Source organism: Dipodomys merriami, unplaced genomic scaffold, assembly GCF_024711535.1.
Source record: "Dipodomys merriami isolate MVZ:Mamm:240054 unplaced genomic scaffold, mDipMer1.0.p SCAF_142, whole genome shotgun sequence".
Taxonomy (NCBI): Eukaryota; Metazoa; Chordata; class Mammalia; order Rodentia; family Heteromyidae; genus Dipodomys; species Dipodomys merriami.
The window spans coordinates 209,847-227,400 of NW_027202738.1; the positions used below are offsets into that span (position 1 = coordinate 209,847).

The 17,554-nt window shown below is 42.3% G+C and overlaps 1 protein-coding gene across 3 annotated transcripts in view; it reads left to right on the top strand.

Annotated features, from left to right (window-relative positions):
- Positions 1 to 17,554, top strand: part of Med13l (mediator complex subunit 13L) — a 207,107-nt gene that overhangs the window by 176,827 nt on the left and 12,726 nt on the right. For all 3 annotated transcript variants that reach the window (XR_011371693.1, XM_070021419.1, XM_070021420.1), the window contains exons 17-25: positions 641 to 1,578; positions 4,978 to 5,157; positions 5,712 to 5,935; positions 8,609 to 8,801; positions 10,041 to 10,464; positions 11,100 to 11,319; positions 12,300 to 12,488; positions 14,657 to 14,880; positions 15,073 to 15,215. Coding sequence is in view for 2 of the 3 variants with exons in the window: in XM_070021419.1 (XP_069877520.1) it covers positions 641 to 1,578; positions 4,978 to 5,157; positions 5,712 to 5,935; positions 8,609 to 8,801; positions 10,041 to 10,464; positions 11,100 to 11,319; positions 12,300 to 12,488; positions 14,657 to 14,880; positions 15,073 to 15,215 (2,735 nt within the window). In the remaining variant the exon portion in view is untranslated. The remainder of the gene's footprint in view (positions 1 to 640; positions 1,579 to 4,977; positions 5,158 to 5,711; positions 5,936 to 8,608; positions 8,802 to 10,040; positions 10,465 to 11,099; positions 11,320 to 12,299; positions 12,489 to 14,656; positions 14,881 to 15,072; positions 15,216 to 17,554) is intronic.

A 17,554-nucleotide genomic window follows, 5' to 3' on the forward strand; every position in this document is an offset into this window, starting at 1 on the left:
AGAAATAGTGATTTTCCTCAAAAGACTGATGTGAGGATGATTTGCATGTGAAAGATGTAGAAGGAATGTGTACTGTGGAATTCTTCTTGTCTTGGTTTTCTGTATACTGTACTGACTGTTTTGTGTTCTCCTGTTCCCTCCTTTTTTAAGGGGGCTATAACAAGGACTGAACTCGGAGAGCCTTGAGCTTTTGCTCTGCTTTTTCACTCAAGGCTAATGTTCTTCTACCTTTTGAGTCATGGCTCCAGGTCCAGCTTTTTGCTGATTAATTGGGGATAAATAGCATGTCATGGACTTTTCTGCCTTGGCTGGCTTGGAGTGGGGTTTCTCAGATCTCAGCATCCTGAGTAACCTGTGAACCACAGGTGCAGTGCCACTTCCAGTTTTCTGGTGGTTTATTGGAGATAAGAGTCTCACAGACTTTTCTGCCCAGGCTGGCTTTGAGCCATGATTCTCAGATCTCAGCCTCTTGAGTAGCTAGGATTACAGGCGTGAGCCACCAACACCAGGCTTTTTTTTTTTTTTTTTTAATTTAAATCAAATGAGTAATGTACAGTGGTGGTTGGGGTGATATTGGGTAGGCTCTGGTGTCTGGACTTGCTGCCCTTCCTCATGTGATAATGCCTTCTCTTTTTTGCAGTAATGTGCCTAGTGTTGGGAGCCTAGCAGATCCAGACTATCTGAACACACCACAGATGAACACACCAGTGACACTGAACAGTGCTGCCCCAGCCAGCAACAGTGGGGCAGGAGTCCTCCCATCTCCAGCAACACCTCGTTTCTCTGTTCCCACACCACGAACCCCCAGGACTCCAAGAACTCCCAGAGGTGGGGGTACTGCCAGTGGTCAAGGGTCTGTTAAATATGACAGCACTGATCAGGGCTCACCAGCCTCTACCCCCTCTACCACGCGGCCCCTTAACTCTGTGGAGCCTGCCACCATGCAGCCAATTCCTGAAGCCCATAGTCTGTATGTCACCCTGATTCTCTCAGATTCTGTGATGAATATCTTTAAGGACCGGAACTTTGACAGTTGTTGCATCTGTGCCTGCAACATGAACATCAAAGGGGCAGACGTTGGGCTTTACATCCCAGATTCTTCCAATGAGGACCAGTACCGCTGCACCTGTGGGTTTAGTGCCATCATGAACCGCAAACTTGGCTACAACTCGGGACTCTTCCTTGAAGATGAGTTGGATATTTTTGGGAAGAATTCTGATATTGGCCAAGCCGCAGAGAGGCGCTTAATGATGTGTCAGTCCACCTTTCTTCCTCAGATGGAGGGAGCTAGGAAGTCTCTGGAGCCACCCATAAGCCTTCTCCTCCTCCTGCAGAATCAGCACACACAACCTTTTGCTTCTCTGAGTTTCCTGGACTACATTTCCTCTAACAATCGCCAAACAGTTCCCTGTGTGAGCTGGAGTTATGACCGGGTGCAGGCAGATAATAATGACTACTGGACGGAATGCTTTAATGCACTGGAGCAGGGGCGACAGTATGTGGATAATCTCACAGGTGGAAAAATAGACGAAGCTTTGGTGAGAAGTGCCACTGTGCATTCATGGCCTCACAGCAATGGTAAGTGGCCCAGAAAACAGATTTCCATTTAAAATTATCTTGGTGTGATGACAACTGAAGGCTTTCTTTACTGTGTAACAAAAATTTTAATTTTCATCTCGTCAAAAATAAAAGTCACTGAAATGAGGGCTGTATTGATTTCATCCTAGATTTAAGAAACGAGGGAATATTTTCTATTGAAACATGACTGGAGAAGAGTAATTGTTTTGTGAAAATTTCCTCTTGTATTAATCACAAGTAAGCAATTCATATTGGCATCCCGTGGCTCCTACATGTCCAAGTTGTCATGACTGTGTAAACTGGTAATTTGTGTACCCTGTTGCCTACGTCCATCCATTCTTTAAGGTCAGGTTTCCATGAAGTTGCTTCCTTGAGACTGATGGTTCAGTGGACATTTTCACCTTCCTCTGGTTTCCCAGTGTGTTGTGTCTCTTACTACAGTGCTGTGATTCCTGGAGCATATCCCAGGGTCTCTAGCATTAGTGCTGCAGGTTGGCTGGAATGATCCCTAGCTGGCTTGCATGAGGCACAGAGTTCAATCCCTAGCACTGTGGCAGTGGAGGAGATAAAAACCCAAGCTGACGAAACACTTCGGGGTTAGGCTCTAAGAGTGCCAGGCAAATCCCTTGCCTTAGCTGCTACACTCCACTGTGATGTGTGTAACACAGAGAGGAGGCATCTGCCTTTGTGAGCTCTCTAAGTTATGTGGGAAAATGAACAGTTGGACATTTATCAATTATGTAGGTCAGCACGTTGAAATCAGTCATTGTAAGAGATGAGAACATGGAACAGAGAGGCTACCTTGCACAGGAGGTTGGGAAAGACTCCCTTGGAGTGGTAGCATTTGCTCAGAGATCTTCTCACTGAGGAAGAAGAGAAAGCAGATCATGTGTCCTAGACAGGAGAGATGAGTGTGAAGGTCCGGAGTTAGACTAAATTGTGCCCTCAGGTTAGGAGTTAGCAGAGACTGGGTTATAAAGAGCCCTTAAGACATGGTGGGAATCAGGTCTTCAGAGCACACTAAAATGTGTCTGAAGAAAATGTGAGACCATCATGAGGGGCGAACAAGAATAAGAAACATGTATTCTGACCATAATTCTGATGTGGATTAGAAATTAATCTGGAAGACTTCAGATCAAATAAGAAACCATAGTTTGCCTTATGGTGGGGAAGTAGTAGACAAATTGTAGAGGTGCTTTGAAGTGTTATTGCAGGACTTGTTACTGGATTGAGTTTGGGAGGGGATTAAAGATCCCGTAAATTATGTCCTTGAATAGACAGTGCTATCGTTCATATATCCGCAGCTGTAAGACATGGTCTGGGGAGAAAGGTCATAAATGGAGTTTTTAAGATGTCTTTTGAAATCTCTGGGTAGAGACTGGGGCTGGAGCTCAGAAGACAAGTATTTGTCATATGCATGGTAATTCCAGAACCCAGAGTTCACTGAGGAGGAAAGAAAGTGTACAGGAAGCCAAGGCAGAGCTGAGCGAAATATGGATAGGGAGAGAAGGGAGCATAGAGGGGTGGAGCAGAGTGGGGCCTGTCTTAGGAAGAAGTGAGGGCTAACGTGTGTTCCAAAGCGAGAAGGTGGTCAGCACACAAAACAGTGCAGGTGAGGAGTAGAAGGTGGGCTAATCCTATCTTCTTTACTAAGAAGACAGTGTGAGGATGAAGCACCTACCCTGCCTTCCTCAACTCTGTTTTTCTGAGGGGAGAGTAATAGGCATATCTTAAATTAGACTAAAAAGGGGAATGGTAAAAGCATGTGTGGCGTGCAGAGATCATCGAATAGTCTAAGTAAGTTAAGACTCCTAAGAAAGTGTAAAGCGTTATCTTTGGTTTTACAACTGCTTAGCTTCAGACAATGTCCTGTGCTTAGCAGGTCCTTAGTGTCTCCTGAATGAATAGTTGAAGTAAAGAGACCTTCCTTTCTCCCGAAAAACTGTGGAGGATCAGCTTGAGTGGTTCCTTTCTCTGGATTGTCTGGCTGTCATGGGACAGAAAAGCAGTCTGCATGAATCAGTGGTATCAACTTGTCCTGTGAGGAACTGTGCTTCTTACTGTAGAGCAAGTTTGAAAAATGGGAAGATGCTTAAAAGTAGCAAATATTACTGTAAATGAACGAGGTGCCTTCAAATTCTATTTTATATGTACAGGAATAGGACTTACAAGAAATACTCTAGTTTTATTTTTCAGAAAGCTGTAATACCCTTATTTTCCACTTTTGGTAGAGGCAAAGGTACAGAGAAACTTCATTGTTGTTGGTGGTTATATATATTGTAATATATATAACATGTAACATATTATCTATATTATCTATAATTTATAATTATATATATTATGTATATATAAGTAAAATAAAGAGCCTAAAGGTGATTTAATTGAGGGAGAAGTACAGTGGGGAAAGCTGCCCTCAGCGCCTCTGCTCCCCAGGGAAAGCTTATGCAGGAACACAGGGCTTAGCCCCAAACAAACAACCTACATTTGTATAATTTCCTGGAGTTTTGTCCCCAAAGGTGAAAAAAAATTCTGAGGATCACCAATACAGGCTAATAGAAGCTGTTCTTCATTGACTTAGGAGCTTATCTATACGGGTCTTAAAGAGTACCTGCGTCTCACTCAGATTTAGTTGGTAGACATGTCTTACATGTTTCTTCAAGTCTTTTTCTTGTTCAGCCAGAAAAGTAGGTATGAGGAAAGGTCTCCAGGAGCCCAGTCAGGCAAATTCATAGCATATCACTTCAAGTCTGTTATGCTGTTCCCACAGACCTTTTGAGAATGCGGTGAGTGTTAGGGGCCTTCCATCCAGAGAAAACACATACACATTCACATGTGTGTACTTGCATAGAGGTTAACATCTCTTCCCAGGGTGACTGTTGACAGAAGGAACATTTACATTATCCTACCCAGTGAGCCCCACTTCTTGTGTGTGTTTAAGGTGACTGGATCCTGTTGCTGCTTCTGCCGTGTTTCTGTATGCTTCAGGCTGCCTTCAGTGTCCCTTTTTCTCCTTATGCATTCCTTATTTGTTGGGAAAATATTTTATATTAAGAGCATTCCAAATGCTTTTTTAAGCGTCTCTTTCTTGTATCCTAACTTAACATGTAGCCAAAGCATTTTTATTTGTAAATGGAAGTATATGATAATCAAGAACTATTGCAGAGCTCTTAGGAAAATTTTGGAAACAAATCTTTCTCTTGTCAAACCATTTTTTAGTTAAACTCTCTTATTTGTAGTAACTCATTTCCCTTTTACTAACTTTTTATTACCAAGTTGTCAGTTGTTTTCTAATTGAGAAGATCTTTTAACCCCTAGGTCCAGAATCCTAGATACTCCTGTAGCTAATTAATGTGTGTTGTGGGTTAACAGAGATCCTCTCTGCTCTCGTGTCTCTTCCAGTGCTGGACATCAGCATGCTCTCCTCCCAGGATGTGGTGCGCATGCTGTTGTCTCTGCAGCCCTTTCTCCAAGATGCCATCCAGAAGAAGCGCACGGGCCGGACCTGGGAGAACATCCAGCACGTGCAGGGGCCACTAACCTGGCAGCAGTTCCATAAAATGGCAGGACGTGGAACCTACGGTAGAGTCCCCTCCTTCTACTCTTTGCCAACGACCAAGTCCTTGCTTCATTGATGAGATGGAACATTTGTCTTTATTATTACTATTGTTTTATGAATTTTTATTTCTTAAAGTTATTTTTGGAGTCCAGTTTTCTAAGCATTCTTGGGATAATTCAAGTGAGACAGGAAAATCATCTTTGACAGGCATAACTGTGTGAAGAGTTAGACTCTCATCTTTCCTGTCCTCAGTTCTCTGATTGATGTCTCTGTAGTCACCATCACAATACTGCTCTGAAATGCAATGTAGTTAGTGCCACTTGGAAAGCTAACTTCCCTGTGTTTCAGTTTGCCTTATCTTTTGGAACCTTTACAAGTAAATTCTGACTCATTTAATTAGGGGTCTTCACTAGGGACTGTGTAATTAGATGATCTGGGAAATTCTTTGCAGAGTGCGGTATCAATAGGCTGTGACATTTCACATGGCAGGATCAGGAGTGGTACGCCAGGGGCCGTGCGGGCCTTGGTTGTGGGCAGCAGGCTGTGAGGCGCCTTCCTAATGTTGCTGCTGTTTTAGGCTCAGAGGAGTCCCCGGAGCCGCTGCCCATCCCCACTCTGCTGGTGGGCTATGACAAGGACTTCCTGACCGTCTCTCCGTTCTCCTTGCCCTTCTGGGAGAGGCTGCTGCTGGACCCGTACGGGGGCCGCCGCGATGTTGCCTATATTGTGGTGTGTCCCGAAAATGAGGCCTTGCTCGAAGGAGCCAAAACTTTCTTCAGGGACTTGAGTGCTGTGTACGAGGTGAGAGCAACCTTTTTATGAGGGCACCCCTGTTCTCCTGACTCGACTGTTTGAAAGTGCAAGCTTGTCTGTTGAAGTTAGGTCTCTTAAGGACACCACGAATGGAGGTGAAAGAGTTCACTTTAAGAGATTTTTTTCTGGAAATGAATTGTTTTATTCCTGTAGGTTTGCATTTTATTAGATAAAGAAGACATTCCTGCACTAGCCTTATGTGGCTGAAAATTCCACCCTGTTTTCCCATTCTGAGCTCAGAGTTTATAAGCAGTACTCACTGCAGGAGAGAGGTCTTTGTCTAAGAGCTTTACGAAAAGCATACCTGCTCTTTTGATTTATTTCGGGGAGTAGGTAGATAGGTAAGAGTACCTGAAAATGTTATAAAAAAAATAGTTTAGCTAAAAAAAAATTGGAGCTAAAAGATGTGCAATGAATAATGTACCTATTGTGGTTTAACACTACTTAAATTCATCTTAATACAAAAATTTTGATTCAGATAAAAAAAGTAATGGCCAAATATACGCACCATTGGGGGAGGGGGGAGGCTGGGAAGGGATGTGAAGGGTAAACAAAGGAGGAGGCTGCAATGCTTGGTAAGAAATGTACGCATTATCCTGCCCACGTAATTGTAACTCCTCTGTACAGTATGTTCACAAATAAAATTAAATTAAATAAAAAAAAAAAACAAAAAAAAAACAAATATAAGCACCATGTAGATATCTCATATCTTAAGTGTATAAATTCCTGGTAGTTTTGAAAAGTTAGATTCATGTCTGTCTGTAAAGAGTGTCACATTTCTTTTGCTGAAGTACATAAACTGTGAAGTTCTTTGTGACTTATATGTTGAGTATCTTCATATTTGGCAAGGTTAATTGAAATTAATATCTGTTTGAATGTTTATAACTGTGTCAGGCACATTGTAAGCATTTTATTTTTATTTTTTTTGCCAGTCCTGGGACTTTGAACTCTGGGCCTGGGTGCTGTCCCATAGCTTCTTTTGCTCAAGATGAGTGTTCTATCACTTAAAAAGCCACTTATGGCTTTTTTTTTTAATAGTTTATTGGAGATAAGAGTCTCATGGACTTTCCTGCCTGGGTTGGCTTTGAACCATAACCCTCAGCCTTCTGAGTAACTGGGATTATAGGCATAAACCACCAAGGCCTAGCTCACAAGCATTTAAAAAGTGGTCCTTGACTAAGATGCTGAATCTCAAATTCCAAAGCAGAACATTCCTATTTATAAATGTATGGGTAAATGTGGAACCCAAGTAAATTTAGGAGTTAGTTGAAAGAATGGAGGTGCTCAGATGTGATGTAATGGCATCTGCTAAGCCATACAAATCTCAGTATAGTCATTTCTTAGCACTGCCTGGTCTTTGGATGCAACATACTATTAGTTCACAAGTAGTCTATCACAGACAACTTGTCTCAGCAACTTTTAAAGCACATCATCATCTCGAATGGAGCCTTCAGTATATGCTACAAAGCATAAGGGATTTCTAGATCTTTTTAGAAGGAGTAGCACTATTGTTCTTAACGACTTTACTAGGGATACTCTTTTGGCAGTAATTCACACTTGCTTAGGATTAGAGTACTCAAGAGGTTTCTTGGGGGCCGGGTCAGCCTTCCCTTCCTCACCTCTATTAAGGGACACTAATGTAAGCAGTTTACTTTTCAGGGTATTCTGTTCATTTTTGGGGGGGATGGGGTCTGAACTATGGGCCTGGGCGCTGTCCCTCAGCTCTTCAGCTCAAGGCTTGCACTCTACCACTTGAGCCATAGCACCACTTTCGGCTTTTTTTTTTTTTCTGCTTATGTGGTGCTGAGGAATTGAACCCAGGGCCTCATGCATGCAAGGCAAGCGCTCTACCACTGAGCCACCTTCTCAGCCCCTTCTGTTCATTTTTTTGCCATAACCACCCAGTGAGTATCCTGGAGAGTAAGGGCAGAATCTTACTGTGCTCAATTAACTATTTATTTTTTTAAAAAGTGATCAGGCCAGATGCTGGTGGCTCACGCCTGTCATCCTAGCTACTCAGGAGGCTGAGATCTGAGGATCACAGTTCAAAGCCAGCCTGGGCAGGAAAGTCCATGAGACTCTTATCTCCAAGTGGCACTGTGGCTCAAGTGATTGAGTGCTCGCCTTGACCTGAAGAGCTTAGGGAAAGTGCCTAGGCTCAGAGTTCAAGCCCCATGATGTACCCCTCCCCCCGCCCCCCCAAAAATGATCAGCATGTCTACTGCTTCAGTGACCTCTGCTATTGGTGATGTCCAGAATGTTTTTAACCATATAGATGACCCCCTAAAATTTTAATGGTGTGGGGAAACATGATTACTTAAGGATTATAGAGGAGGTGTTGGTGAACAAACATCTCAATCAGCCTTAGTAGTCAGGAATCTGGTGTATTTATTTGCTCATTAGCAACCAGGTAGTGCTCAACATTGTCCCGTCATCTTTGCTTAGGCAAAGAAACACTTTTCCTTAGAGCCCACATTTTGGAGGTAAAGACAGCAATTTTAGGGCACATTATAACAACCAGAAAGGAGCAGCTGATGATAATGGTTTGGTTGTGTGTGATAACTTGACATGGGGAAGTGCCTGCGCATTTTTGCCAGCAGAAGGTAACAAGAATGGAATGAGGGGGCACTGGTCAGTAACCATCTTGTTTTGTGGTCTCAGATGTGTAAGCTTGGGCAGCACAAGCCCATCTGCAAAGTGCTACGCGACGGAATCATGCGTGTGGGGAAGACTGTGGCCCAGAAGCTGGCAGATGAACTTGTGAGCGAGTGGTTTAACCAGCCCTGGAGCGGCGAGGAGAATGACAATCATTCCAGACTCAAACTTTATGCGCAAGTTTGCCGCCATCACCTAGGTAAAGGACAAAGTAGAATTTGGGGAGTAAACACAGTTAATCCTGTCCTCCTATGGTTGCAGCATTGTATTTCTTTTAAGTTATGTTAGGATTCCATTTTTATACTTAGGTCTTTTTGGTGTTCTAGGTAGTGAAATCCTAATTATATGTGGCTATATATTCTTTAAAAACTTGCATAAAGTTGCTTTAAAGAGGTTATATCTATTAACACCATATTTTGAAACCTCAGCATCACATGGGAGAAAACCTTAAGCTCGTGAAGCTATACGAGCATAAGGCATCATGATGGCTGTGAAACACATGGTTTTTCATTTCTCAGTAAAAGTACATAGAAACAGTCTGAAAGGAAATACTAGAAGTGATTATTTTCAGTTTCTTTTTGGATAAGCTTCTTTTAACTTGGTAGTACTGGACTTTGGAACTCAGGGCTCTACTCTTGAAAGACAGGTGCTCTACCACATTTTTTGTTTTGGTAATTGCTGCTGTTATTATTTTTATTATTATTGTTGTTGTTGTTGTTGTTGTTGTTGTTGTTTATTGATGGTCCTGGAACTTGAACTCATGGCCTAGATCTTTCTAGGCTCTATCAGTTGAGCCACACCTCCAGACCTTTTTTGCATTGGTTATTTTTGAGGTAGGGTTATTTTCTGTTCTAACTGGCCTGGGTTGTGAACCTCCAACGTGTGCCTCTTGGTATCTCTGGGGAAGACAGGGCACCACCAGGGGCCCTCTGCTGCACACAGCCATTCACTGAGATGACATTTTGTGAACTTCTTTTTCCTTGGGCTGGTGTAAAACGGTGATCTCCAGATTTTTGCTTTCCAAATGGCTAGTGGCCACTGGACCCAGCTGCTTTGGTTAGTTTTAATGCAGCTGCGTAGCTGGGATGACAGGTATGTGTCATTAACTCAGCTTTCTCTTGGTTAAAATGCAGGCCCATGAACTTTTTACTCAGTCTGGCTTCAAACCACAATCCTCCCCATCTCTACCTCCCAGGTAGCTAGAATTACAGATGTGAGCCACTGTGCTTGGCTGTCACACAGGTTTTATAATAGTTGCTTCCTGTGTGCATCAGTGTTTGCAGAATATATAAGCCAATGCAGGTGGGGAGTCTAAGGTGTCATGATCAGTGTTGCATCCTGAAAGCATCATTTTTTAAGGTGCTTATCTGAATTTCTGACTACTCTCTCTGACACTGCGGAGCTCTCTCATGGTGGTTGTCTGCATGGATTCTTACAGCACCTTACTTGGCTACTCTGCAACTCGACAGCAGCCTGTTGACCCCACCCAAGTACCAGCCTCCACCGCCAGCAGCCCAGGGACAAGCTACTCCTGGGACTGCTGGGCCTTTAGCTCCAAACTCAGGCTCAGCAGCTCCCCCAGCTGGCAGTGCATTCAATCCCACCTCTAACAGCAATTCTGCAAACCCTGCAGCAAGTACTTCCTCAGCTGGCTCCTCTGGGCCTCCAGTTTCCTCGGCTGCCTCCGCCCCTGGGATTAACCAGATGAGCACTACCTCGTCTTCAGGCTTCAGCGGTGGTGTGGGAGGGCAGAACCCCAGCAGTGGGGGTGGCTCTATCGATAGAACACAAGGGAACATTGCCTGTGGCGGAGACCCTGAGCAGGGGAGCTCTACCCAGCCCTACCAGGATGGACAAGACAGGTATGTTACTTCATTGAGCCAGAGAAGTGGCTTCTAATTGGACCTCTCTCTCCCCTGCAACCTCATAAATCTCTAGATCCAGTAGAATGCTTTGTTTCTCTTCTTTGTGACAGTTGTCGATCTGTAGCTGCAGTAAGAAATTGGAGGCTTGTAACATATTCAGACAAACTATTAAGCATATTAACTTACAGTTAACTTGGTATATAACCTCTTTGTACAGTATCACCACAGAAAATAAAGAGGAGTTGAAAAAAGAAATCTCCCTTTTTAGAGGACTATGCAGGCTGAGTATGCCCTCTTCTGAAATGCTTGGGACCTGAAGTATCTCAGATTTTGGCGAATTTTGAATTTTGGAATATTTGCATGTGCCCTATTGATTGAGAATTCCTCATCTGAAAACCTGAAATCCCAAACCCAAAATTTTTGTGCTTTATGTCAGGTTTTTTAATTAGGAATGCTGGATGTGTATTGTTATTTCCCATCTGGCCTAGATGCTGGCTAGCTTGGTTTGTGTGACCCATCCTGTCCCATTTAAATCTGGAGTCATTGTCCAGGCAGTCAGCTTGCTCTAGGACTGATTTGTTCTATGGCATTGACACTTACTTTGTCCACCTTACAAATGACTCTCTGTGCAGCGTTACCGAAAGGGAGAGAATAGGAATTCCCACGGAGCCCGACTCTGCAGACAGTCAAGCCTACCCTCCAGCTGTCGTCATTTACATGGTGGACCCGTTCACCTACACTGCAGAGGAAGACTCCACGTCTGGAAACTTTTGGCTGTTGAGCTTGATGCGCTGCTATACAGAAATGCTGGATAATTTACCTGAGCATATGAGAAACTCTTTCATTCTCCAGGTTAATCTTTGCAAGATTATTCTTTACATTAGTTGTTGTTACAAAAATTCATAACAACATGAGTTGTTTTTTTTTTTAATTGGGAGACTATGTAAGTTTAAAAGGAAAAAAGATACATTTACAATTTGGCTTTTTAGATTCAACAATCGTATTTCCATTATGGTGTATTTCTGCCCCTTTTCTCCATTTTTATGTGATCAGGATTGTAATTTAAATATAAATTTTAGTCTTTTCTAGTTAATGTTATTCATGAATATTTTGTCATTTTACTTAAAATTCTCACAATTAACATTTTTAATGACTATTTTCCATATATGGGTGGCCAGTTCATTTTCACTACTCTAAAGTAGTCAGAGCAAACATGCTGTGCTTCCCTTTTTTTCACATTGTTTTCTAAAGTGGCTTCTTGAATGTAGCTACTGAAACATATCACCATATTCCTTTCCAAAAAGATTACACTTCTGTACATTACTTTTGTCACTGGATGAGCAAACTAGCCTTTATTGTACCTTTGCTAGCTTTATAGTAGAATGATGTTAGAATGATGTCACATTTTAGCTGAAGAGTGATACCTTGGTTAGCTTGGTCTTGTTTTGCTGTCTCTTCAGTGAAATATTAGTAGTAAAATAGTAGAGTAGATTGTTGCTGGTTTCTCATTATTTGAAGTCTGTGTTTGAAATGATTATATAGTAATTCCTATATGCTGCATGTATACATTGTGCCTACAAAGAATGTATTAAAATGTACCTTCTACAACTTTGAGGCCATAGTAACAGTAACCTGAGAATTACTAGAACTGAATTTTATACCAATAGAAGCAATTAGGATTTAATGACAGCCCACTTGACATTTGCATATTTTAAAGCTAAGGCTTTCTTTTACCTCAAGAATTGCATGCCGTTTTATTTTCCAGGTGTCTTACAAGGCATTGTCAATCTCCATTTCTAGGGGTTTAAAATGATTATTGTTTGTGTTTCTAGATTGTGCCTTGCCAGTACATGCTGCAGACAATGAAGGATGAGCAAGTGGTCTACATCCAGTACTTGAAGTCCATGGCATTTTCCGTGTACTGCCAGTGCAGGCGGCCGCTGCCCACACAGATCCACATTAAGTCCCTCACAGGATTCGGGCCTGCAGCCAGCATTGAGATGACCCTCAAGAACCCAGAGGTCAGCACTGGAGGGCAGAAACCTGATAAAAGAGTACTTGTACAACAAAAACACTAAAATGGAAACCATGAACGTGTTTTTCTAACTCCCAGATTGGTTGGTGGCTTGGTCAGTCTTCTGCTCTTATAGAAGACTTAGCAAGTCTCTTTAATCTTCAAAATAGAGAAGGTCCTTCTTTAAAACTTTGAGAAAATAAGTAAGTTCTTCCTTATTTTCTTCTGATGTAGGATTTAAGGCAATAGCCTACATTTACTTTGTTCTTTATTTTTCTGGACTTTTGGATCCTAAAATGCAAACTCTGCCCATTGCACTCTGATTTCTATTTTGACAGAGTAGTGTTGTATGTTTACCACTTTTTTGCATACTTCAGTTTCTCATGCATGCTCTCCCTGGTGCTGCTTGCTCATTCACCTCAGTGCTACTGCGTACATGTGAGTGTTTTTCCCTTCCATCTTCGTGGACCTGCTTCCAACAGTGAATGTACCTCAGAGGGAATTTTAGATGGCTAAAGCCATCTAAAATCATCTTAAGCAAAAGTTTTACATTTTCCTTGTATTTTTAATGATCTTTTCTTCAACAGAGGTGTCACAGAACAGTGTTTACAGTTTTCAAAGCTTTACAACATCAGATCCACAACTCTTCACTTTAAGGGACCTTTTTTAAACACTAGCTTCTGAAGAGTATCATTGGCAATGTGCTTCTCTGCACAAAACACTTACCCTTTCCTAAGTAAAAGCTGGGAGGTAAGAAGTGAAGCAAATAGTTGATACTGTGTTTGTGGTTCACTCTAATACTAGGGAAGAAAGCTGCTCTGCTGATGACCTACATTTATCCTGGTGTTAAAGATACTTTCTATTTTTTGACAAAACTGTGGACAGCCTCCAGACACCCCTAAAATGTTCCTTCCAGACTTCTATCAACATAACCTTGTTCATGTCAGTAGTGAGTCACCATTTGATTGCTTAACATTCAGATTGTGTGGCTATCACAATGTACTGTCCACTTCACTATTAATGAAAATGGAGGCTATTTTCAACTCGGAGCTGTTATGATTAGTACTAGTATAAATACACTGGCAAATGTTTTTGGGGAAATGCAGGTATGCGCGCGCACGCGTGCGCGCGCGTGTGTGTGTGTGTATTAGTATGTGTTCAGATTAAGCAAATATTGTCAAATATTCTTCCAAAGATATTACACCACAGTGTTGGAAAGTTCTAGTTATTCAATATTCTTACCGATTAGATTTTCTGCTATTGTTATTTTACGTATTCTGATGGATATTTATAGTGTTATTCCATAATGGCTTCAGTTTCTGCTTTTCTAATGTCTAATGAAATTGGCCAAAACCAGTTTACCTTTTCTAAAATAGTAAGTTTTAATAAGCAAACATTGGGTTCATTGAGTTTCCTAGTTGTATCAGTTACGTTTTATTTATTTTAATTTATTTTATTTAGATGTACTGGAGCTTGAAACTCAGGGCCTTGTACTTACTAGTTGCTGTACCACTTGAGCCATGCCCTTTAGCCCCTTTTTTATTTTAGTTATTTTTCTGGTGGCGTCTTGAGTTCTGGCATCAGTACCGTCTTCCTACTTGGGGTCTTCTGCATTGTTGGGATCAAAGGTGTTAGCTACCTTGCACATTATATTGGTTTGAGATGAAGGTTTCACTAACTTTTTTTTTGCAGGGGTGGGGGGGGGCTAGTTTTGGGGCTTGAACTCAGGGCTCGGCCACTGTCCCTGAGCTTCTTTTGTGCTAGCACTCTAACCACTTGAGCTATAACCCCACTTCTGGCCTTTTCTGTTTATGTGGTACTGAGGAGTTGAACCCAGAGCTTTATGCATATTAGGCAAGCATTCTACCACTAAGCCACATTCCCAGCCCAACACTTACCTTTTTTTTTAAAGCTGGGTCCTCCTCCCAGGCCCTGCCTTCAGAATAGCTGGGACGACAGAGGAGAGCCAGTGTTCCCAGTCCTAAACCATGTTTCTGTTGTCTGTGCTTGTCACTAGTGTTTATATAAACATGGGGTGGGGGTCGGGGAATGGACAGAGTTGGAGCCTGCTTTTTTAATCTCACCCTGTTGGTTCCCCTCAGTGTTGTTTTAGGTTCTATTATAAACACTAAGTTGAATGCTTTGTGTGGATTTTGCTTTTTATTTTGATTTCAGCGGCCGAGCCCAATCCAGCTTTACTCCCCTCCCTTTATATTGGCCCCAATCAAAGAGAAGCAGACGGAGCAAGGAGAGACCCTTGGAGAAGCAAGCCAGAAATACAATGTGCTCTTTGTGGGCTACTGTCTGTCTCATGACCAGCGCTGGCTATTGGCTTCCTGCACTGACCTCCATGGGGAGTTATTAGAGACCTGCATTGTAAATATTGCTTTACCAAACAGGTGAGAGGCCCTTGATGCTTGTGGTGTGTGTAAACTGATGCTGCCCTTTCCTCCACATGGGACTCTGTAACTCTTCTATCTAAATGCAATGGAGACTCATGCATGTGCATGCTCTTTGAATGTTTTTTGCCTCACTGAGTGAGTAGTGGCTGTGATTCATGGAGGGACTCCTTCCCTACTTCTTTTCATTAGATCACGGAAGAGTAAAGTGTCTGCCCGGAAGATTGGACTGCAAAAGTTATGGGAGTGGTGTATTGGGATTGTCCAAATGACATCTTTGCCCTGGAGAGTTGTCATCGGACGTCTTGGTCGGCTCGGCCACGGGGAGCTTAAAGGTGAGAAATCTTGAAGCAGTGTTTGCAAGAAGCAGAGAAAAAAAAGGATGAGTAATGTCATTGGCTGAGCAAAGCAGGGAAAAGTGTTAAACTTGGTAATGAGATTGAGGCAGATACTTTCTGATTGTGTTCTATAGATACAGAATAAACCATAGTTTTTTCTTGAGCAACAAAATCCATTTCCCAAACAAATATTAAATGCAAAACAAAAAAAGTGTTTTATTAATATAAAAGTGATATTCAGTAAATTTCAAACACTAATACATATATTGTATGTGTATAGTAATAGATACATTGTGTGTGTGTGTGTGTGTGTGTGTGTGTGTGTGTGTGTGTGTGTGTGTGTGTGTGTGTAATAGAGATAGAGATAATAGAAATTGTACTTGTTCGATCATTGGTGATGAGTTTTGAATTTCTCTGATTTGGTACCACAATAGCAAACAATCTTACTCCTTATTCATAAGGACAAGTGGTTACATGTAAGACATTGCCAGTTACTTTTCAGTGTGGAGGCATGAAAGAACAGAGTTTTAAATTGTATCTCCAAGTATATCTGCCACTGCTTCAATTTCTCGCAAACATAATGATCGGCCAAGAAGCTTGGAAAGTACTGACCACCACCAGCTGCTGTGCCTGGCACAATGCCCAGCCCAGCTACTGGCCTCATGTAGCTACTTCACAGTTTCCACATGAGTAATAGGAACACAATTAGAGCCTTATTAATTACACACACACACACACACACACACACACACACACACACACACACACACACACACACACTCTCACATACACACACACACACACACACACACACACACGTAGGACCTTTCTAAGGTCTGTTTAAAATAAAGCTTATGTCACCAATTACTTTTCGGACTTCCTGCATGCATAGACATTAACGTCAGCAAAGTTTGTCACGGACCAGAGAATAAATAGTTCTCCCTTTGCAGGCCAGATGGTCACCACTGCAGCTACTTGACTCTGTTTGGCAATGTCAAGGCAACTATGAGAACAGCTTTGCTAATAAAACTTTATACAAACACTTAGTGGGCAGGATTTGGTTTGTGTTAGGGTATGGGATTATATCTTTACTGGAAATTGACATCAGAAGTTTGTGGAGACCCTGAAACAAAACCCCTGATTCAGACAGAGCCTATCATGCTGTAGGCCCTGCTTGCATGCCGAGTACCTCCCTTTTGGCAGTGCAGGTGAGGTCTCCATGCCATGTTTCTATAAGTATTATATCACAGGTTTGAAGAAAAGCTTCTGCTCTACACAGAGGGTTTTTTCAGGAATGTCACACTTAACATTTTGTATCAGCAGCCTAGAGGTTAACACATTAGGAGATTCATCACTTCATTCTGTGAGATTTCCTGTCTTTCTCCCTAGTCTACTTTTTAGCCAGTCTTCTTTTTTAAAGGTTTTTGAGCTATTTCTAACCCATGGGAGGGAGAGGGGATGGTCAGAGTGTAATAAGAAAGAAAAGGAGGAGGGATGTAGTCTAGTGTCTAGCACCAAGTATGCCAACAGGAAGGGCCCCATCCCTCCTTATCTCTCCTACAGAAGAGGGGAGTGAGTGTGGAGATGGGAGACCTTGCAGGTCTGCAGTGCAGGGCAGATAGGAGCCGTTAGTCTTGGGAAGCAGCTTCTGAATTTCAGCTCTTTGTCCGGGTACTGGTGTTGAGACGGCTCCCTCGGTTGGTTTTGAGATAGGTCACTCATATCTGTCTTTTTTTTTTTTTTCAATTTAAAAATATATATCCATCATGTTTCTGGCCACTCTTTATTTAACTCACTTTAGTTTGAGGTTCATTTGGAATCTGAAAATGTTTCCCTTGCTCCTAAGGGAAAGAAACAGCTTGTTTGACAAACCATGTGCCAGTAGAGTGGCATTTGATCAGTGCACTGTGACAGGACAGCAGCTTGCTGCATAAGACAGTGCATACCTTGGGGTCAGACAGGTTAAAAGAGTTAACAAGAGCTCTTCTCTTCCCAAAGTACTGTCCTTCCTCAATGCTCAGATTTAATCTAGTGTTTCTGTTTGGAGACAGCGAATGAGTGTTAGAAAGGCAAATATGGCCAGCTCTCAGTGTGAACCTGGGTATGGCATTCTTCAGAGGACACACGCTTACCTCTTGTTCTTTGGACACTGGAAGAACCGGTTCCTACATTTCTGCTACTGCTTGCCTCTTGTGGAAGTAAATCCCCTCCAGCAATAAACAGAATGGAAGTTCTTCTAAATGTGCTTTCATCCAAAGAAAAGTGTTGGGCACAGCAAAGGGAGAGAGAGAGAAAAAGGCCAAGAAGGAGAAAGGCCAGGAGTGACAATGGCTTAT